Raw genomic sequence first — 23,172 nt, forward strand, 5'->3', positions numbered from 1 at the left:
AACGGGTACAAACGATGCTCTTTTGAATGGCATAAACAAAATTTAAAAATCTTTTGGTTGGGCGCTGGCCATTTTTTCACCCCCTTATAACTTTTTACTCCGTGAAGTACAAACAAAAACAAAAGTACAAATGAGTACAAACAAAGTACAATCTATATGTATTAAGCATTTTTGTTTTTTATAAAGTTGAGCGCTAATTTCACACCAGTCTAGGCGACCGCTGGGCGCCCATCTTCGTGCGCTGTTGATAAGAAAAGTATGCGCTCATTCGCCGACTTTACTAATTTTTATCTCGGTAACTATTGCAAATTTTAAAAAATGGTAGAATACTCTTCGGTTTAGTTTGATTTGCTCTATCAACCCACGAGACCACGGACGATCTTTTTTAGACACCCTGTATAATCAATTTGGCGACTACGCCATGCGAGAGGTTGCTATATCGTATTCCTCTAGATTTACTTTGCTTGTACATTAGTATCTGTATTAAGCGCTCATATAGTACAAATCACGTGTTGTACAATATCAAGACAATTATTTGTTAGATTTTATATTTCAACAATAAATTATAATGCATCGAGATGTGCAATTTACATTTACAATTACACAGGCACACAAAAAAACAAAAGTGTCATGTTCAAGAGACTACATCTATGTACCCCTATGTATTTTGACGCCCTGAAACCGAATATGACCTCAGAATTGCTCCATCAAATCAAAATTTTTTTTTACACTAAAAAAATTGCCAATATTTCTTAAAATTACACTATTCAACCCAGTAAAAAAAATCCTGAACTGATGGCGCAATTCTGAAGTTATATTCGGTTACAGAGCCTCAAAAAACACAGAAATACAAAAGTGTCATGTCCGAGAGACTACACCTATGTATCTCTATATATTTTGACTGATTTCAGAATTGCTCCATCAAGTCAGGATTTTTTTTACCGAATTTAATAGTGTGTAATTTTAAGGAACGTTTAGCAATTTTTTGAGTGTAAAAAAATCTTGATCTGATGGAACAATTCTAAGCTCATATTCAGTTTCAGAGCCTCAAAACACATAAAAATATATAGGTTTAATCTCTCGGACATGACACTTTTTTTTGTGTGGCTCTACATAGCTACACACGCATATACCACGCATAAGCCCCACCGCCACGTCAAAGCGGTTCCTCACGGTGGAAGCTTAATTAGCCCACTGAATAATGCCGGACGTAGCAACATCTTTACTACCGTACGTTTCTATTATTGACAAAAAAAAAAACCCTATTCTCATCCTCCGGCAATGCGTTAAGAGAATCGTACTATAATTAACGCGTTTGATACATCAAATAGTGTGTAAAAAAAATAACAATAAAAATGTACTGTCCTGAGACAAAGAGAGAGATGGATTGTAAAATTTATTGGTTGACCGACCAAGTCCACTTGCGGGATTTTAATCTTCTTGTGCGAGGCTCGCTGCCAACGGCTCTCACTTCCAAACTTCTTAATAACGGGCCAATCGTCAAGATGCTTATTGCTGATTTACTTTCTTGCATTTGGACAAACCTCGGAGAATCATTTGATCTCGATAATAAAAAGCCGTTCAACGGTTACATAGAATGTCTGGTGAATCTTTCATCTCATCCTCTGTCCACTTATTTTGATATTCGTGTTCGACCAGAATCGCGTCCAATCGGAAAATGCTATCGTGTTCGATCGTTAATATGCGCAATCGGGCCTCTGCACTTGTTTCTCTCCTCTATTCAATTTGTGGTACCGCTAATCAAGGAACCATCTCTTCCAGATTAACTCCTGGAATAGTCCATCTGTTTTCCTATTTGAATTGTTACTCTTTCTTATCGTTATTCTCTTTCTCTCTCTCTCCGATCTCAAATTCTTAATATGACTAAATATCTACTTCTTTTTAAAAAATAAGTCGTGTAAATAAAATAAAAAATACTACTAATCACACTTTTCCTGACCGTATAAGTGAACAATCATGTTAGGTTGCATGTTGATTTTATTTGATATCTTATAATCCCAATCGTCTGCGAATTGCTTGATACACGCTTTTTTTCAAAACGAAAAGAATGAAAATCAGTAAACCTTGAATACTATCATAGACAGTGTTGATGTAGTAAAACACTAGCATTGCCCAGTGTTTGTAACCTAAATATTTATAAAGCAAGTAATTTACTGTCTGACAAATGCAGATCATTCCCATAATGGTAAACAGCTTGATGTTTATGATGAACCTATTGAAAAATAATATAAATGCAATAGATTAAAAACTAATATAAATACAATCCTTTTAAGGAATAAAATTTGAAATAAAATAAACGATATATTAAGGTATTACTCATAAATATAGATAAAATCCTAACATATAATATACGAACATATAATATACGAATATTCTATTTTTATACAGATTATGTGAATAATATCTATAATATGCTCAGGATATTTTTATAACATCTATAGATTATTATTTTTCGGATGTTGCTAAAATATACTAAACATAAATATACTTTGCTACTTATACTTGTTTTTTAATAAAAATTTTGTCAAATTTAATTTAAGGCTCCTGATTCCTTAGCCAAGAACTCCGCGTTGATGATAGCGACATTTCGTCGCAGACAAAATTAGAACTAATAGACATGACAGATTGACGATGAAATGTTATCGTGCGTGTCATTTTGTTATTATGTGCTTTATTGTGAAAATATGACTTGTCTCGTATTTACCAAATTCGTAAAAATGGGCCACGAGTAAAATTTCTTTGAATTTGATACATAAAAGCACATTTTTCACTCCTTTCAATAGCTATCCATGTGTTTTCCTATCTAAATAGACGTCACTGTACGTGCTTTTCACGACTATTTACTAACTGTTAGCCGAAAAAAGGATAGTCTTGACCCATTTTTACAAATGTTTTAAAGTCATCTGATTAGTCTGTTTTATTCAAATTGTCTTTATTTACAAATGGCATGTCGGAAACTTTAGCTTAACCGTGTGTTTTCTTGCTTGAATAGTTTTACTTTAAATGCTTTTTACGACTATTTACTAACTGTTAGGCGAAAAAAGAATAGTCTTGATCCATTTTTACAGGTGTTTTACAAGCCATTTGATTAGTCTGTTTTATCAAATTGGCTTTATTTAGAAATGGCACGCCGGACAAAATTACGTGTCACTTCAGGCAACTTCACGCTTTTGACGACACGATTTCAATATGACCGCGGTGAGAAGTCAGAAGCCTTAATTATTATATCATATTGACATTTTTCTAGTTGTATTCTTATTTAAATGGATAACAGAAAAGTTATTCCATATGCTATATTCCATATGCGCATTTGTAAAAATCAATAAAAAAGCTATAATTTTATACATGTATATATAAAAAATATCCTAATTAAATATGCTTTATTTTTTTCACATATATTAACATAATTTAGCAATAATGTGCTTGAAAATTTCTGAAAGAAAATTTCTCTCCAGTTGGCGGATAGGAGAATATGTGGAGGGATTCGGGGTGCCCCGAGGGTAAAATCCTGTGTGGAATTAGAGTCCCTCCGGATAGCGGTGGCTATAACTGGCCCCACAAATATAAAACCTTGTGTGGAGCTAGAAAGGCCGCCGCCGCGGTTCAGTTCCCTAAGCCAAGCTGGAAGCTAACGTGACTGCATGGCACTAAGACTAGTACTATTCTAAACCCAATAATTATGTTCTAAACATCTACAGCAGATTACTATTCTCGAAGTTTTAATTGTTTATAACTTTTAAATTAAAGATGTGCAAACAAAAAATCGACTTGATTCAAAATATGCAAATAAAAATCTATCGATTAAGTCTGTTGGAATCTAATTTGCTCATAGTTGAAGAGCTAGTGTGAAATTGGCCTCCCCAAAATTGTTTTTTAAATAACTTATTTACTAGAAGTGCGCAAACAAAAATTCAAAGTGTGCATAAATGTGCAAACAATGAGCAATCAAATGAGCTAAAAAAAGTCACAGACGGATCCTCAGTAATGAGCACCGCTTCCTAAATTTATTATTACGTTTTGTAGTTTACAATTACTTCTGAAAACAAAAAGAAAATTGATGTTTTAAAACTCAAGAAGCTCTTACCTCTTCCTATTGGAATGAAGTTTGCTTCTGGGATCCGTAATTGCATTTTTTATATCCGCTTTTACATTATTATAATATTTCGATGTGAGAGTAAAGAACACTATGTTGAGTATTAGCAAAATCGTCTCTGGTCCATAAGCAAAAATTAGTTCGCTGTAGGAATTCCAATTGTCTGTAACTTTTGATTAAAATCGTAAAAAAATTTAATTAAACTATTTTAAAATTATCACAATATACATAAAAATTTGTAACATTAATATGACAACATTGTTCTTCTAGAAATTTGTATTATTTAATTAAATTTTGTTTTAATAATTCATTTACTAATGAAAATTAATTTTATGTGCTTAGTTATGTAAATAAGAGGAGAAACTGCGAAATATAAATTGCAAAATATTAAATATAATAAATATAAATATAATATAAAATTTTATTTAAATTTATTCATTCTATATAAAATTAATTAATTTTTATCTTTTAAGTTAAAGTAATGCCGGAGTGACTAACAAATTCACTCAACGTTGGTACTGACTGCTCCTTAAAAAAAAAAGTACGAATATATAATGTTTCAATAAACTGATTACTATTTCATCAATTAACTGAATAGTAATCAATTACTAATATAGTAATCAGTTTGTCTATTTTCTATCTATCTATTTCCTGTGTAAATTATATAGTATTATCAAGAAGGCATGACGAAATAGCCAATACTACGCAAAGTCAGGTTTTGTTACAAGTTGATAATATTTTCAAGAATTCCGTTACTAGTATTGACTAATTTGACTTACATCATCTCAGGAAAGTTATTGATTGTAAATAACTCACATGTTAACCAACATACAGAATTGTCAATATTGGGTTCCAAATAATCTGGCAATATATCTGTGTTATCAGCAACAATCAAGAGAATTGAAAATAAGAAAGAAATGCCCCATGCATATAAACAGTACAACAGAAATCTTTTCCTATTCTTGCGGTTGCTTGTACTATTTTCACGTAAAGTTCTGTGGAGAAAATAAATTAATATTACCGTATTAGATCTTATTAAGTCAGACAATACTGTGCCAATATAAAATGTTGAAATGTTTCTTTCAATCATAGCATGCGTTACTATCAGAATTGTAGCAATAAAGTCCGCATTTATTAATAAGTTGATGCCTTTATGATATAACAACTTGCCAGAAATTTATCAGCAATTTATGTAGTCTTCATTTTCATCATCTGAAATCTTCATCATCGATACTGATTCAAAATGCATAATAGTGCCATATTAATGTACCCATATTAATTTATAAGATTACATGTTGTGATATTGATGACAATGTAAAATAACATTGATGTTGCCATTAGACTGGCAATACATACAGGGTGTTTATTTGAAAAATTTCCAGCTAATTATCTCAAAAAATATGAAAGATACAAGAAAAAGTATTAACTTTTTTTTTGTATCTTTTATATTTTTCAAGAAAAATTTATAAACCTTACCGGACCAATGTGCAGCAGCGGAGTAGTAACACAGCTACATTCATCTGTAAAATGCATATATATACATAAATCCAAATTATAAATTCAAATTACAATATATTATTCAGAACGTGTGTGCACAATTTTTAGGAAATGACCCGTCTTAGAAAAATAGTCATAAACAAATTAATTTTGAAGAGATTTTTTATCTTCTTTTAAGTGAATTTTTTTATAACCTTTTTTTCAAGAGGAATAATTTTTTCAAATTTTACATATCATTTCTTAACGTTACCCAGAAAGTGTATACAAAATATAAAAAAAAACCCTGCTTGGAAAACTAGTTCTGAAAAAATTCATTTAGAAGAAGACGAAAAGTCTCTCTCTTCAAAATTAATTTGTTTATGACATCATGTCTAAGTGAAATTGTTTCTTAATATTTTGCATACATTTTCTGAGCAACATTGGAAAAGATAAAATTGAAAAAATTAACCCCTCTTGGAAAATAAGTTATGAAAAATTTCACTTAGAAAAAAATGAAAAATTTCTCTCTACAAAATAAATTTGTTTATAACATCTTTTCTAAGTGGAATTCTTTCTTAAAATTTTGCATAAACCTTCTGGGTAATATTGGGAAGATACCTGTAAAGTTTAAAAAAATTAGCTCTCTTGGAAAACAAGTCATGAAAAAATTCACTTAGAAGATGACGAGAAGACTCTCTCTTCAAAATTAATTTGTTTATAACATCTTTTCTACGTAGAATTTTTTCTTAATACTTTGCATACATATTCTGAGTTACATTGGAAAGATACCTGTAAAGTGGAAAAAAATATCCCGTCTTGGGAGACAAATTATGAAAAAGTTCACTTAGAAGTCGAGAAATTTCTCTCTTCAACATTAATTTATTTATAACGTTTTTTTCCAAGAGGTTATATTTTTAACTTTATAGATTTTAACTTCTTAATATATTACCCAGGTGTGTGTAAGGTGGTTAAATTTCTTTCACAATTTCAAGCATTTATATATTTATGTTAAATACATAAATATTTGAAACAAAGAAATTCACTCAAGTTGACAAAATTTATAATTTTTTTCTAAGTACGGGTAATCTATAAATAATTTTACTTACCCACAGGGTTGTTCCGCCGAAGCCTGATGCTCATCCCAAGCCTCCGCCTCCTCCCAGATCCCGTCAATGAAGCACAACACAAAACTCGCGATTCTCGCAAACGAAAGATCAATTACGATCGCGTGCTAATTATCACAGCAACGCGCGACATTTTGTTAACGGAACTGCCGACGAAGCGACATCATCACGTAGCGAAAGGGACACACGATCGCACGAGATTATGATCTAACAAATCGATATTCCATCGAAGCATTTACTGTCGCACACGAAAATGATAATGATAACACTCGAGCTGGTGCGCGATGCGTTAGTTGGACGAAGCACGCGGTTATTCGCTGAATCACTTTTACACCGTCCCGCAAGAACAAGAACGCCCTCGTACGAACTGCGTGAACGTAGCAACGGACAGAGTTCGCGGCGAGAGAGGCTCGACAACGCCATCTTCTCGCCATGACGCCATCCCCGCAAGAAGTGTGAAAAAGATCTAACCCGCGCGTAGCCATCTCAGGGCGATGGCTATTTCGTACGAATATTCACGACACTGATGTACGATGGACACAAAAACATTGTACATGTAAGGAGAATCGGGCACGAAACGACCGACGTACGTAGCGAATGAACGACGTAGCAAAATAAACACGGCGCTCTCTCGCGGTAACCTTCACTCGCCTTCGTCGCCAGGCCCACGGCGGAGAGTCAACACTCAATCATTTCACTCCGTATCACCGTATGTACATAACACTCGCGACCTGTAGCTTAGAGTACCTCTTACTAGAGGTACTCTACTGTAGCTGTGATAGACACGCGGCGAGATTGGAACTAGAACGATCTGCATCCACCGAAATGCATAGCGTAGTTGTGACGTCACCGCCACCGCGTCGCTGCCGGCCCATCGGCTGCTGCCCCGTCGACTGCTGGCCCGTCGTCGCTCGTCACCCGTCGTCCGTCGAAATACGCATATCGCGACGACTCCCCTTCGCACAATTGTCGCACGTGTGTCGGAATCGAGAATCGAGTTTTCTGCGGATCTATCTACCGCAACGAAACGAGATGAAACCGATTCGGGCACACATGCGACAATCGTGCGATGAGTCGTCGCGATATGCGCATTTCGGCGAACGACGGGTGACGAGCGACGACGGGCAGCAGTCGACGGGCCGGCAGCGGCGAAGGCGGCGGCGTCACTGGGCGTCACGCTACGCATTTCGGTGAATGCGAACCGCTCCAGCTCTGCGTGTATCTAACAGTTATAGTTCGCGAATTATGTACGATGATACGGAGTGAAATAATTGTGTGTTGACTCTCTGCCGTGCGCCGGGCGACGAAGGCGAGTAAAGGTTACCGCGAGGGAGCGCTGTGTTTATTTCGCTACGTCGTTCGTTCGCTACGTACGTTCGGTCGTTTCGTGTCCGATTCTCCTTACATGTAAAGTGTTTTTGTGTGCACTGTACAACAGTGCCGTGAATATTCGTACGAAATAGCCATCGCCCTGAGATGGCTACGCGTGCGTTAGATCTTTTTCACGCTATCGACTTAGATCGTAACGATCGTGCGATCGTGTGTTCCTTTCGCTACGTAATGATGTCGCTTCGTCGGTAGTTCCGTTAACAAAATGTCGCGCGTTGCTGTGATAATTAGCACATGATCGTAATTGATCTTTCGTTCGCGAGAATTGCGAGTTTTGTGTTGTGCCCCATTGACGGGATCTGGGAGGAGGCAGAGGCTCGGGAGGAGTATCGGGCTTCGGCGGAACAACCCTGTGGGTAAGTAAAATTATTTATAGATTACTCGTACTTAAAAAAAAATTATAAGCTTGACTAAATTTTGTCAATTTGATTAAATTTCTTTGTTTCAAACATTTATGCATTTAAGTTAAATATATAAATGCTTGAAATTCCGGAAAAAAATTTAACCACGTTGGTAACACACACTTGGGTAACATTAGGAAATTAAAAAAAAATAACCTCTTGGAAATAGCATTATAAACAAATTAATGTTGAAAAGAGAAATTTCTCATCTTTTGAGTGAATTTTTTCATAACTTTGTTTTCTAAGAGGGATTATTTTTTTAAACTTTACAGTATCTTTCTAACGTTACTTAGAAGATGTATGCAAAGTATTAAGAAAAAATCCTACTTAGAAAAGATGTTATAAACAAATTAATTTTGGAGAGAGAGACTTCTTATTTTTTTCTAAGTGAATTTTTTTATAACTTGTTTTCCAAGAGGGGTTATGTTTTAAACTTTACAAGTATCTTCCCATTGTTATCCAGAAGGTGTATGCAATGTATTAAAAAATAATTCCACTTAAAAAAGATATTATAGATAAATTAATTTTGGAGAAAGAAATTTATTGTTTTTTTCTAAATTTTTTCACAACTTTTTTTTTTAAAGGGGTAATTTTTTTAAACTTTACAGGTATTTTCCCAATGTTACTTAGAAGGTGTATGCAAAGTATTAAGAAAAAATCCCGCTTAGAAAAAATGTTATAAACAAATTAATTTTGAAGAGAGAGACTTCTCGTCTTCTAAGTAAATTTTTTCATAACTTGTTTTTCAAGAGAGGTTATTTTTTTAAACTTTACAAGTATCTTCCCAATGTTACCCAGAAGGTGTATGCAATGTATTAAGAAATACTTTCACTTAGAAAAGATGTTATGAATAAATTAATTTTGAAGAGAGAAATTTCTCATTTTCTTCTAACTGAATTTTTTCACAACTTCTTTTTTAAAAGGGGTTATTTTTTTAAATTTTACAAGAATCTTTCTAATGTTACCCAGAAGGTGTATGCAAAGTTTCGAAAAATTATCCCACTTAGAAAAGATGTTATAAACAAATTAATTTTGGAGAGAGAGACTTCTCATCTTCTTTTAAGTGAATTTTTTTGTAACGTGTTTTCCAAGAAGGGTTATTTTTTAAACTTTACAAGTATCTTCCCATTGTTACCCAGAAGGTGTATGCAATGTATTAAAAAATAATTCCACTTAAAAAAGATATTATAGATAAATTAATTTTGGAGAGAGAAATTTCTCGTTTTCTTCTAACTAAATTTTTTTACAACTTCTTTTTTAAAAGGTGTTATTTTTTTAAATTTTACAAGAATCTGTCTAATGTTACCCAGAAGGTGTATGCAAAGTTTCGAAAAATTATCCCACTTAGAAAAGATGTTATAAACAAATTAATTTTGAAGAGAGACTTCTTGTTTTCTTCTGAGTGAATTGTTTCATAACTTGTTTTTCAAGAGGGGTCATTTTTTTGCACACACCTTCTGGGTAACATTAGAAACCTGATTTACCTGTAAAGTTTAAAAAAATAATCTTGAGAAAAAGCGAGGGAGAAACCGCTGATCAAAATTGTGTACACCACCGCCTAATAATACCCAAAATTTTACGTAATGCCCAGTAATTTTTGCCTAATAATTTCTACAGTCGATACACCTACTGCCCTCAGCGGTTTCCCCCTCAGGAAAAAGATGATCAAGAAATTCACTTAGAAGAAGATGAAAAATCTCTTTAAAATTAATTTGTTTATGACTATTTTTCTAAGACGGGTCATTTCCTAAAACTGCACACGTTCTAAATAATATATTATAATTTGGATTTATAATTTGGATTTATATGCATTTTACAGATGAATGTAGCTGTGTTACTACTCCGCTGCTGCACATCGGTTCGGTGAGTTTTATAAATTTTCTTCAATTTATAAGTAATGATTCTTTGAAAAATTTTTATTGTAGATTTATGTAACATGTATATATAAAATAAAAAATATTCAGACGGAATCAAGTAATTGAAAAAGAACATTATAAATAAATATATCACAAATTTATCAGATCTATGAAATATATGGCTATAGATTAAAACCAATACTAAATTTTTTTTATTAACAATAATGGATTATTGAACAAAAAAATTCAGAGAAAGAAATAACAGGGAAATATAGATACAAACAAAATTTGTATGTAAAAGTTTTATTATTAAAGATACCAGAGTTTTTGCAAATTATTGAAAAATATCTGAAAGTTTGCATATTTTTTTAATGTCTACGATTCAAGATTCTTTATCAAAATGAACAAACTTGAAAAGTAATAAAACACAGAAAATACATACGCGTACTTATAATAAATTTATTTTATAAGATATATATGAAAATGTAGGAAAAAAATATCTTTCACAAATTTTTTTTATGATTTGTATGTGCACAGTGCATATCACAGTAATTGTATAATAATATATATTCTAAAGATTAGTTAAAGTCGAATATTCTACAACCAAAATATCTGTCAATGTGTAATAAATTCTGAATTATAAAAAGTCAAAATTGTTCAATAGTATCGTATACATTTTACGTTCTGAAGCATATTATAACGTACACGCGTATCGATCTATTATTGGCTTCGATAGTTTGGAAAATATTGATTTTCAGCTCGATTTTGTTTTTTTATTTTTTGTTTTTGAACATTACATATATTATAGCAGTTGGCTGGTATCGGCAAATTGATACCTTTCATAAGTTGGCAGGACCAAATCAGTAGAATCGAATGCGACTTATCAAAAAATTTAGTACTTATTTTGTACTATTTTATACAACAAAAGAAATATTTTTGTATACCGTGCCATTTACGAAAAAATCGTGGCGTTGCCAACTTCATTAAGCAGCTAGCAAGACCAAAAAATATATAAATAAAAAATATGACGTATATAGTTAGTGCTGAATTTGTACTATTTTGTACTACACAAAAAAATTAATATTTCTATCATCCCCTTAAAACAACCCCTACTTCGTAATAGGACATTTCTTATTCGATTTTTTCAGAATTTAATTAATAGAATTTAATTAATAAAATTGAACTTAATTTATCTTTTTATTTACTACCGATTATGTACTATAAAAATTCATTAAGATACTTTTTCTTTTTAGTCTTTGAAACGATAGTGTCTCTTTAATCACCATTTGAGCGGATGTCAGCATGTATTTTGGATAATTAAATATAGATTCAAATAATTATATAGAAATGTCTTATTACGAAGTAGAGGTTGTTTTAAGGAGTTAATGGAAATATTTTCAAGTTTTTGAGGTGATACAAATTAGTACAAATTGAGTACTAATGAAAATTGCCATCATTTATCATTTTTTAATCATTTTGATTTAGTTATGTTTATTTCGTATTGGCAGGACCACGATTTTTTTTTAAATAACACATGGAACAAAATCCTCTCTGGTGGTACGAAATAGTACATAATCGATAGTAAATAAATAGATAAATTTAGTTTAATTTGATTAATTAAATTTTGAAAAAATCGAAAGAGAAATGTCTTATTACAAAGTAGGGGTTGTTTTAAGGGATTAATAGTAATATTTTCAAGTTTTTTGGGTGGTACAAATTAGTACATATTCTGTACTAATCATTGTTTATCATTTTCTAATAATTTTGATTTAGTTATGTTTATTTCATTTTGGCAGGACCACGATTGTTTGAAATAACACGGGGTACAAAATTTCCTCTAATGGTACGAAACAATACATAATTGGTAGTAAATAAAAAGATAAATTTAATTCAATTTGATTAATTAAATTCTAAAAAAAATCTAAAGCGAAATGTCTTATTACGAAATAGAGATTGTTTTAAAGGGTTAATGGAAATATTTTTATTTTTTTTTTTTTTGGTACAAATTTAGCGCTAACTTATAGCGCTAACTATATACGTCATATATATATATATATATATATATATATATATATATATATATATATATTTGGTCCTGCTATCTTAATATGAAGTTAGCAGCACTATGATTTTTTCGTAAATGGCACGGGGTATAAAGTTATTTTTTTGGGTACAAAATAAGTACTAAATTTTCTGATAAATCGCATTCAATTCTGCTGATTTGGTCCTGCCAACTTATGAGAGATTATCTTAATTTATCGTTTTTCCTGTTATTTCCTCACGAGTGATCATGGAAGTAGTTCGGGTTATCCTGTATTCTTTGTTACCTGCATGTTGCTTCTATGTCTATATATTGAAAATCGCTGAAGACAAATATACGGGAAGTTGTTAGCATCATAAGCAATCACAGATTTATGCGATTTCACTACTTCACTTACAAGGGAAACTCGCGTAATGAGGATCACCAATTTTAATAAAATTTTATGAGTGAGGTATTCACTCACACTTTTACTGTAGTAAAGCAGTTTATTGCGGATATTAGGCATTTTCGAGAAAATAACGATTAAATATTTCCAGCCTTTATAGTATCGTTACAGAAGAGCGTTTGTCGAGTCAGCGGCCTAGCGTGAGGCGTTAGGACGTAGATTGCTACACTTCCAGGTTTAATTCCCGCGGATAAAACTTTTCTTTTTATTTAAATCTTATTTTTTTATTTTAAATTGTTATACATCATTTTTTAACCGTTTTTAATTATTTAATATAAAATGTAATTTTTTTTTAACATCAGAAAAGTTAAAAATGTACTTCTATTATTAATTAAATTAAAATTCTTCAGGAACACAAAAAATATATTTGCAATAAAAATTTACAATGACTGTTTTAAGAATATCAAAGTAGTGTTTCTATAAATTGTAAATTTTTATTGCAAATATATTTTTTGTGTTTATGCAAAATAATTCAATTAATATCTAACGGAAGAGCATTTTTAAGTTTCTTGATTATTTAAAAAAATAACATTTTATATTAAATAATTAAAAACGGTTTAAAAATTATATATAACAATTTAAAAATATTAGACTGCTTGCAGTAAAAGTGTGAATGAATACTACGTACCATAAAACAAGTTCTATTAAAATTGGTAATCCGCATTATGCGAGTTCTCTTCATTAGACACGTTTTGTTATCTACACGTTAAACAATCTTTTTTCAAAATTTACTTTTAAATATTTGATGATTGCAATATCACAATATGATTTGCCATATTATTATAATTTTGTTGAAATATTATGTAAGAAATATTTTTACAAATAGTTATTAATATTTTATGAAAAATTAATACTTTTGCGTCTTAATATTTTTGTAAATATATATTTGTACAATTGCAGATAATTGTTATTGAAACTTTGTCATAATTTAATAAATGTTCTATCGAAATAAAATCAACCGTACAAGTAAGAGAATTAGTAGAACCACAAAACACCAATAAAAGTAATAAAACAGTTTGTAAAAGATTAATGAGATAATTGAGATACCATTGAGATAAATGAGAAGATAGTTTTGTACGATAAACTTTACTAAATGTATTAAAATTAAAAAAAAAACTGATTAATTTATTTATTAATTATCAAAGAGAGACAATTATTGATTTTCTGCCCGATAAAATAATTGTTCTCCTCATTTATCTAATTTTTGATTATTCTTATCTTATTTGACCCAATGCATAATATGACTTACACCAAGGTCCGCCACATGTCAAAGCACATGACATTAAGCCAGAAATGCGTCGATAGACTAAAAAAGTGTACGATGTAAGCTAGAAAAACATTTTTAATATTTTTTTAATGTTATTTGCATATGAATATTTCTTAACACATTTGTGTACAAACCTAAAGATTTGCACAGTGTGCTACTTAGTTTCTCAGACGCGACTTTGTAATACCAATCATTGATAAATGTGAAGATGAAGTCTAACAAGAGGTTGCTCACATAGCACATGATGACCATTTTGCCATGAAGATTCTGTAGATTTGGTAGATACGCATACACTAACAAGGTCAGACACAGACATACACAATTGATGAACAATACGGCGAACCACCAGTCAGCTCTAAACGAGAAATATGTGTTTAGTTTTATATTTTATAGGATATACAATGTGTCCTAAAAATGGAGAACCAGCCGTTTTGGGGACGTAGAAGCGATCGAAAAAAGCAAAAAAGTTTTATATCATTTTGCGATATTAACAATGAAACTTTAGCTAAAATAATACATTTGATTTTGCTGTGTACGGGCGGTGCGGCAAATTCAGCGCGACGTATCACCTTTCGGTTGGTTTCCTGATTTCTGAGACATCCTGTATATGTGCGATACGTTTATCTAAGATTTGTAAAATTGATGTAATGTTATTTTCATTAATTTCACAGATATTGATATAATGCTTCTTCTTGCGCCGCGTGAATAAAACATTTACAGTTTTTGAATATTCAAATATATTTACGATATAATTACATAATACTCGACATGCTACGATTGTTTGACATCGTAAAATTCAAATAAATTAAATTTACCAAATTTCGTCTTTAAAAAAAAATTCTATCAAATTTTATTAAATTAATAAAAATTTGCTGTGAGAGAGACAAGAGCTTGAATGCGTAGTAATGTTCTAGCATCTCTCTCTCTCTCTCTCGTTATTGAAAGTTTAATATAATGCATTCAATTTTATTTACTAAAAATTTAACAAAAATTCGTACTATTCTGGAACAAAATTTCCGATATCAGAAAGCATTAATTATTCTCATATTAATATAATCTCTCTATTTAGTCATTTCTATCAAGATTATATAGACAAAAATAAAACTATAGTAATAGAAAAGCATCTGCTAAAAGTACACAAATGATTATTATATACGTAGTCATCGCATAATACATTTTATAGCTGAAGATAATAGAAATAATGTACCTTCTATGAGTCTCAAATAACAGGTTTCTGGAACAGATAATCAAATCAAAACGAAAGTTGTCGAATTCATCATAAATGATGTCGAAACAGTGCATGTTATTTATATCATCATTTCGGAGAAAAACATGTCCATTTGATGTCAGTAACACATGTTCTTCCCATTTTTTTGAATTATTGAAATAGGATATTTTATGACATGGAAGCCGAATCAAAACTCCGTAATCTAAGAAATTAAAAGAAATTAAATTAATTTCGTTTCTCTGTGGGTAGGATTAACGTCGACAACTAGCAAGTATTTATTGTCAATGGATTTAGTAATAACAGCAATATAAGAAAGATAAAAGTATAAACTTTTCTTAGAAAGCAATAAAAGCGTTTAAATACGTATAGATGCAGGATTGCTAGTTTGAAAGATTTTTCTCCAAATTAAGGTCATTTTTTTATCCATTAATGAAAAGTAAAAAACATAATAAATCTTATGGATTTTGACCTTATTTCCATAATGGCATTTCTATAACCATACCAAATAATCTTATTTATTTACAAGTAAAGATTTTACAATACTTATCAATTATATAAAATTACAATTGACGACAGCAAAAAAAAAGACCAAATGACGTTCGTCATTTTGTATCTTTTATTTCAAATTTTTCTTATTTGTTAGATTTTTGTTCAATATTAGTATATTAACTTTCACATGAAATAACTCGTATTGAAAATCCTACATTATTTATTTGTATTGAAAATCATACATTACTCACTCATATTAAAAATCGGAGAAGGTAAAGATTAGGACTTTAACCTAAAAAATAACAATGTTCTCCACATTTTTAATGAAAACTAATTTTGAAAAAAAAAACCGATAGGAAACGATAGAGTCTAAAACAAGAAACCTGATTCAAAATAATAGAATTCTATTGTTTTGAATCAGGTTTCTTAACCTGGATTCTATCGTTCTCTATCGGGTTTTTTATATCAGGGAATAGTACTATCTTGTTCAACAGATCGAAATCTGTAAGATTCACTATGCTTTTACGTTTGCATTAATGGGCAAAAAACGTCCTTTTTTAACATTGTTCTTTAAGTTTTGTTATTATCAAGTAAAACTTTTTACGAAGGTAAAAAAATTTATAAAGAAACAATTATCTATATTTTTATAAAAAGAAAAAGAATCTATATTTTTATCTTCTCAAAAATTTTCCCGTAATAGTAATAAAAATTTAACGTTTGATAACTCTGATTAGAAATCTTACCTTTAGTCGTGTTAAAAGTGAACGAATTTGTTTGATTGACGGCATTCGCAAAGGCTTTATAAAATTCTCCTGGCTCATTAGGCATAGGACGTTTTTCGCAACCGTAGCCGTTGTAAAAATACTCATCTTCGGGGCAACATTTTCTGATGCAGGTGTTTGTGTCGCAGAATTCCAGGTCTCTGCAGACACGGACTATCAATCTTTGTTTAGATGCAAACTCCGACGTCATTTCAAGACAGGCATTATCTTCAGTAACTGGTTGCTCTTTGATATTATTTTTGAAAGTTGGAACCATCACCTGTTAAGTTATTTGATTCATCTAATGTTTTAATTTATATCGACACATTCAGAAGATAATAATGCTTCTATTCCAGAAGATATGAGTGCTTTTATAAACGATCCTACATAGTAAAATGTGTCTATTTTATTATTGGTATATTACACGCAATCATAACATGTACTGTTGTCAGAACTATGGCAACTGAATCCGCATATGTTGACAAATTGATACCTTTACTATGTGACAACTTTAAGTAACAACTTGCCAACAACTTGTTGGTAACATTAATTAAAATCATCATCATCAAAATTGGTACTGTTTCTGTTATATTGCCACAAAATTTATAAGATTACACAAAGCTGTTAACGTGAGATAACTTTATATTGCTTTCTAACTGGCAATGCATATATACATTTAATTGTCTTAGTTTACGAACACTTGATACGTGTACTAGCAAGTAACTTTCTATTAAATTATTTTATTTTCGACGATGCGTGCAAATGTGTACATAATACGTATATTTAATTATTTATCTTGATTCATATTGTATCCTAATATACTAGGCTTTAAATTCATTGCGGAAATTAAGATAATTTAATAGAAAATTACTAGTTAGTATAAGTATCAAGTGCTCGGTGTAAACTAGGCCATTAACAATTGAAACTAGATTGAGTTCTGTATATAATACAATTAAAAACAAGAGAGGCTTATTATATACGGACACAACAAGATCCTGACGCTGAAATTCCTTGATGCTAATATTCCTTGGTTTTGCATGTAATTATGATTCTTTCGAACTGTGCGCCGTTTTCGATTTTAAACACAACTTTTAGATTGAATCAGAATAAGTAATATCATAAAACTAAATTGATAAGTCAATTTATATTACTAATGTTACCATAGCATCTAACAATAAGTTCCGCCAACCCGGAAAATGTAAAAAATGCTTAAGTATATACATGGTCAATTTAGTGTTACTTTGGTATATTCGAAATCGTTAAATTCAAATATAGGCAAGTTGCCAGTATTAAAAGCAATTACAGATTTATGTGATTTTGCTTAGTTAAATAACTGGGTAAATTCCTATACATAAAATACATATTTACAAAATTTCCGTTGCAAAAAAGACTATGCTATATCTGTGACATGTAACAGCTATGTAACATCTATCAAAAAATTATACATAATGTTCTCGAAAAATAGGAGAACTGAATTTTTATCTCCAGATCTGGAAGTAATGTAAAACAAAAGAGCATCGAGAATAGAAAATTAGATCCTTTCTCTATATCTTTAATGCACTAGAAAAAAATTTAATCCCCTCAACGAAATCTGTTTAGTTTTAGCATTTTGTAATAACAATCAAATTTTTTTATATAATAAAAAGCTTCTATGAAATAAAAAAGTAAAGATATACTTTTATATATTAACTAAATATTAGTTATATGTGATACCAAAAAATGCCTTCAATCAATTAAACAGCTTGTGCTAAATGCATTAAATTTCTTTGCTATAGTATTGGGCTACTTGCATACTAAGGGGAGTACTTGATTCATTAATTAATCTATCTCTGTAGATTCTATTGATGCATAAAAATAAAGGTAAGGAATATCAGAAACAATATTATGCAATAAAATCTTGTGTAAAACTAAAATTCTGTTTCCTTTATTTATTGTTAACTTACTTGTAAAAATTAAATTATCGAGTTACATACTTAAAATAATAGTCATATGTATATGCAACAGTAAGAAGTTTCGAAAATTTTCTTAAAAGTTCTAATTCTTTACTCACCCAATATGTATTATTTCGTAGGAAGATATCGTGTTCGTTAACTTCATAGTTAACGATTGGTCCTTTGCATTTAGGTGGGCCCTGAGTGGCTATCACCACACTTTCTGTGTCAGTCGATTTATTTAACAAAAATGTTTCAAGACTCTGTGACTCGTTTAACCGGGTCACACATGTCTTTGTGCCGCTGTCAAATATTGAATCGCCAAAGCAACATTTTCTGACGTGTGAGAGCTGCGGAAAGGTTGTGTTAATTGCTTTCACTTGTTGATCTTTGTTTGATTGACATTGAACAATTATTATGGTGTTTTCTCCTGTTAGCTCGAGACGTGTTTCAAGGCAAGTTGGTACCTATAAACAATTTGTTCAGTTGCTAAACAAGAGCCATTTATTTTTAACAATGCTGTATTAAATATTATTTAAATAATTGTTAAGTATCGTTTTAGGATAGTAATATTTTAATTGTATCACAGATAATAACAGTTAAAAATAGTATGAGAGGAACTTCTAAGCTTACTATTTTTTTTAAATGATGTAAATGGATATAAAAACGAATCAAGTAAGCATGTAATAACTTTCTTATCATTTTTTAAGGAAGCTAAATATCAAAAGAAAAATCTTTTCGTTATATGTATAAGTTCTTTAAAAAAATTGACATATTTTATTCTGAATAAATTTTTATTTATTTTATTATAAGTTACATTTATTTTTGTAAAAATGTAATAAAAGCTATAAATAGTACCAAAGAGTGACTTAATAATTTTAAGAATTGTGGATTCAATGCTTGAGAATTAGCAAAATAGAAAGAATTATTGTTTTTTTTATAATTAAAGGTAAAAAATATTAGCATAAAATTGTATCTTGCAATATATTCACATTGGGTGACCGCATTTTTTTCCAAGAAAATAAGAGTATAATATAAACTATGACTCCAACTTATTACAGAGTGGTTAATATTTGCAGGAATGGTTGAATTAGAAATAGATATATATCTAAACAAAGATGAATATTATTATTTACATAATTAAAATAGATAAATTATTGAAATAGATAGAAAACAATTATTTAATTGTAAAAGGTTGTTTTCCGTTTTATTATGTTTTATCATAAATTTTCATTATGCATTCTGTTAAAAATATGTTTCTTTTTTTTACTTTTTTATTGAATTGAAATTTGACTTTTCTTTCACATGATATTAATATACTGCGGTCTTATACTTTAACGAAAAAGATATAGACAATCAAGGGTGCGTTCCGTTATTCACTCAGAATACTGAAAATCTATAGGAAATGTAACGTGAACTAGATTTTCAGTACTTGCAATAAATTTTGGAATGCAGATAAAATTGAAGACAAATGAAAAGTGTTACGTTGAAAAAGAATTTATATCAATTGCTTTGTATATCATAAGTTTCTGTTCTATGTTAAATTATTTTTCGTTTTACATTTTTATTAAAATATGTTCTTTTCTATCTTTTTTATATATTTTCAGTCAAAATTAAAGTATTGAGTTTTTTAATTTAACGATAAAAATGAAGTTTAAAGTAAATTTAAGATATATAAAAAATATAGTTTTAAAGGCTTGGGAAAAAATCTGTTTTTTTTCTAATTTTTTTGCGGATTTTTTCGGTTTTTTTTCTCAGGAGTAAAAAAATTCATTGAAAAAATTTAAAAAGTGTTATACTATGGTGGTACCTTTATCAGTATCAAAATTATTTGTTTTATGATATGATTTCTTAACTCTAGCTCATCACGTATATTCTAGTCCGTAGTTTGCCATATATTTCTATTCATGAGACAGCTCGATTTTTCATTTTGTCACTTTTATTCTAATTAATATTTTAAAGCTTGTATTGTAAAAATTAAAAAATACATAGTCTAAATTTTATTCTCATAAAATAATAGCAGAGAGAATGATTTAAAATAATTAAATTTATAACAATATACAGGAAGAAGTAAAACGAGATTACACTTCAGAATTTCACCGGATCAGGATATGGCGAACTAGAGTTAAAAATCTGTGTTAATAAAAAATAATTAGAAAACGATCCGTATAATGTTAAACTAATGTTAGATTCTGTCTTTAAGTTTCTGTCTTTAAAGTTTTTCTTTTTATTTATGATAATATAAATACGAGGGAAACAAAAAGCAAATTACAAAATTAAATAAAAACAATTAATGTATTTTTTAAATGAAATAAAACGTATATGCTTCTTGATAATTGCTAATATTCTAAAAAAATCTTCAAATAAATATAAATATTAATTTAAATTAAACTTTAAACTACTTGCTAGATTTATATTTGTTCTTAGAACAATTTGTTTAATAATTATGATAATTATTAAATCTCAAGTGCTGTACATTATTTCAAATATAAAATATAAAAATTAGCTTAATATTAATTCTAGCACTTATACAAGATGTCTTCAATAATATTGTAAAATTAGGTAGCATGTCATTTACATAGCAAAAACAGCAATTTTTTAGAAACAAATTGGAATTTTTCTGGTTTTTTCCAGCGATTTGAAAAAAGCGGTTCTTTTATAACTATAATAAAAAATGCTTTATTAAAAAATATTGTATAGTCTGTTTTGTATTATTTTTATTATAAATTTTTATTATATTTTTTATTAAAAATACGTTTCTTTTTATACTCTTTTATACTTTTTTTATTACTCTTTTTACATTTCTTATTAAATTTGTCTTCTATCTTGTCAATCATGACTTCGCGATCTTAAAGATAAACAAGATTAATTTAAATTCAATTTACCTCTAAAATAGTGTTGGATTCGAGATCGTCGAGTGGTGTTGTCATAACATCTTCAGATTTGTCGCATTGAGGAATTTCTTGAAGCTCTGTAGTAGTGTTCCAATAGTGAACATAAACCTCTATCGCGTAACTCGGTTTTGAAATACATTTGGTAGAATTGTTTACATAGATCTGTCCTGGTGGGCAACATTTCGTCAGCTGCCATTCCAATGATGCTCTTGTCAAAAATAATACCAGGCCGAGCAAAGCAAATTTTGTCATAGACATAGTTGTGTAAAACTATTTGTTCATTCAACGCAAACTATATTTTTTTATTATTATTGCTTTCTGTGTTATTATCGCTTATCTGAATTCAATTTCACGTTCTTAATTGATATTTCCTGATTATTATTTCGATCACTTTGCAGTTACATTTCAAAGCTGCTGCTCTAGTTTATACTTTAATTCCGTTTTTCTCTACGTATACTTAATTTTAGTAAAAATATAATTTACTTATCGATGAGTAACACATACAGCCCTTTTTACTTTTCTTCAGAAAAAATTTTTTTCAGACTTTCCTTGCTACACTTATATTTTTAGATCATATTTAAATCCATTTCATTAATTATTTAAATCCTTTTTATGACGATTTGCAAGTTTTATGCACAACGTTAATGCTTCCTTGTTCTCGATTCTGTTTCTTTGTATTTTGATGTTTCTTTTTTCTGATATTCACCCGGACAGAAATAGTTGCTATCTGTTTAATAATAACTTGAATTATTACGTTTCCATTCAAATCATGCTGAGCAGAAATTCATGTTATTACAATTTTAAATCGGGTTATACAATATATACTAAATATTAAATTATTATTATGTAATACGCAATTATTAAAATGTTAAAACTAAAATCAATATTTATTTTCAACATTAATTTTTCTTTTAAGCAAAGAGATTGTTCTTAAATATTTTTAAATTATAAAATTTTAGAAGCCAAATCTTTACATATACATCTCTCCATGTGTTTAAATTATTTATTTCGTTTATTTGTAAAAAATTAAAGAATCTATTTAACGTATCGCAATAAAAATTAGTAATTAACTAATCAAATAACTTACTTGTTCCTAGTGTTTGTTTGAAAAATTGTAATGCTGCTCACCCAATTCTCTCCTTATTCACTAATTATCTCATCTTTCTCGAGTGATGTTAACCAACGAGTTATTTATGCACTCAATTAAATAATCATTTTCTTTGTATGTGTGTCTTTATAAAAAATCAACAACATGCTCATTTTATTGATTTTACACCATTGCCCCCCCTGAGAATATGTCGCTATTAGTGTAATTATTCTTTGGCATTTGTTCACACTGTTTACATGCGCTACTTGATATGATACAAGCGAATAGATCACAGCGAGAAAACGAATTGAGAGCTCTTTCTATTTTAACGCCTCAGCATAACACCAGTTAATTGATTCTTGAAAATCTGTCCCTTCCCCACTCTTTCATCTTACAGAATTAAAAAAAGAACAACTCAGAATTTCATAAGCTATTTATAAGTTCTCCAGATAACAAAGTGCCTGCACAATGATCGCAATATGCGCGCTTACTAGTATTCGCATGCGCGTGATCCTCATAACGCACGCAGATGTATTTTTATTTGCGACACATCTCTCGTACGCATGATTGTCTCAGGCGTGCGAACGATAAGCGTCTCAATTGCTGAAAATACGTGAAAAAATATTTCTTAAAATTTCTTTTAATTTTTAAAAAGTATTCCTCCATCTG

General features: G+C 29.9%; 2 protein-coding genes across 2 annotated transcripts in view; one reads left to right on the plus strand and one right to left on the minus strand.

Moving 5' to 3' along the window:
- Positions 1–802: 802 nt before the first annotated feature.
- On the minus strand, positions 803–23,021 carry LOC105196189 (G-protein coupled receptor Mth). Its single transcript, XM_039453596.1, has 10 exons — positions 22,504–23,021; positions 21,408–22,143; positions 18,642–18,989; positions 16,574–16,871; positions 15,321–15,543; positions 14,248–14,468; positions 14,096–14,174; positions 4,931–5,109; positions 4,106–4,283; positions 803–2,233 (listed from the first exon to the last, which is right to left on the minus strand). Exons 2-10 carry the CDS (start codon positions 21,672–21,674, stop codon positions 2,011–2,013), a joined length of 2,016 nt encoding a protein of 671 aa, XP_039309530.1. The 5' UTR covers positions 21,675–22,143; positions 22,504–23,021; the 3' UTR covers positions 803–2,010.
- LOC105196179 (LHFPL tetraspan subfamily member 2a protein) overlaps positions 7,705–23,172 on the plus strand; it is a 110,315-nt gene continuing 94,847 nt past the window's right edge. The window contains exons 1-2 of the mRNA XM_011161967.3: positions 7,705–8,459; positions 10,324–10,367. The gene's annotated coding sequence lies outside the window, so the exon portion shown is untranslated. The remainder of the gene's footprint in view (positions 8,460–10,323; positions 10,368–23,172) is intronic.

This window comes from Solenopsis invicta, chromosome 9, assembly GCF_016802725.1.
Source record: "Solenopsis invicta isolate M01_SB chromosome 9, UNIL_Sinv_3.0, whole genome shotgun sequence".
Taxonomy (NCBI): Eukaryota; Metazoa; Arthropoda; class Insecta; order Hymenoptera; family Formicidae; genus Solenopsis; species Solenopsis invicta.

Bases quoted from the DNA above. Each gene is read 5' to 3' on its own strand.
- LOC105196189 (XM_039453596.1), bottom strand. From the start codon at position 21,674: ATGTCTATGACAAAATTTGCTTTGCTCGGCCTGGTATTATTTTTGACA. The intron at 14,175-14,247 runs GTTTGTACACAA...ATGTTTTTCTAG, and splicing joins CACACTGTGCAAATCTTTAG to CTTACATCGTACACTTTTTT. The intron at 4,284-4,930 runs GTGAGTTATTTA...TTTAATCAAAAG, and splicing joins TTCTGTATGTTGGTTAACAT to TTACAGACAATTGGAATTCC.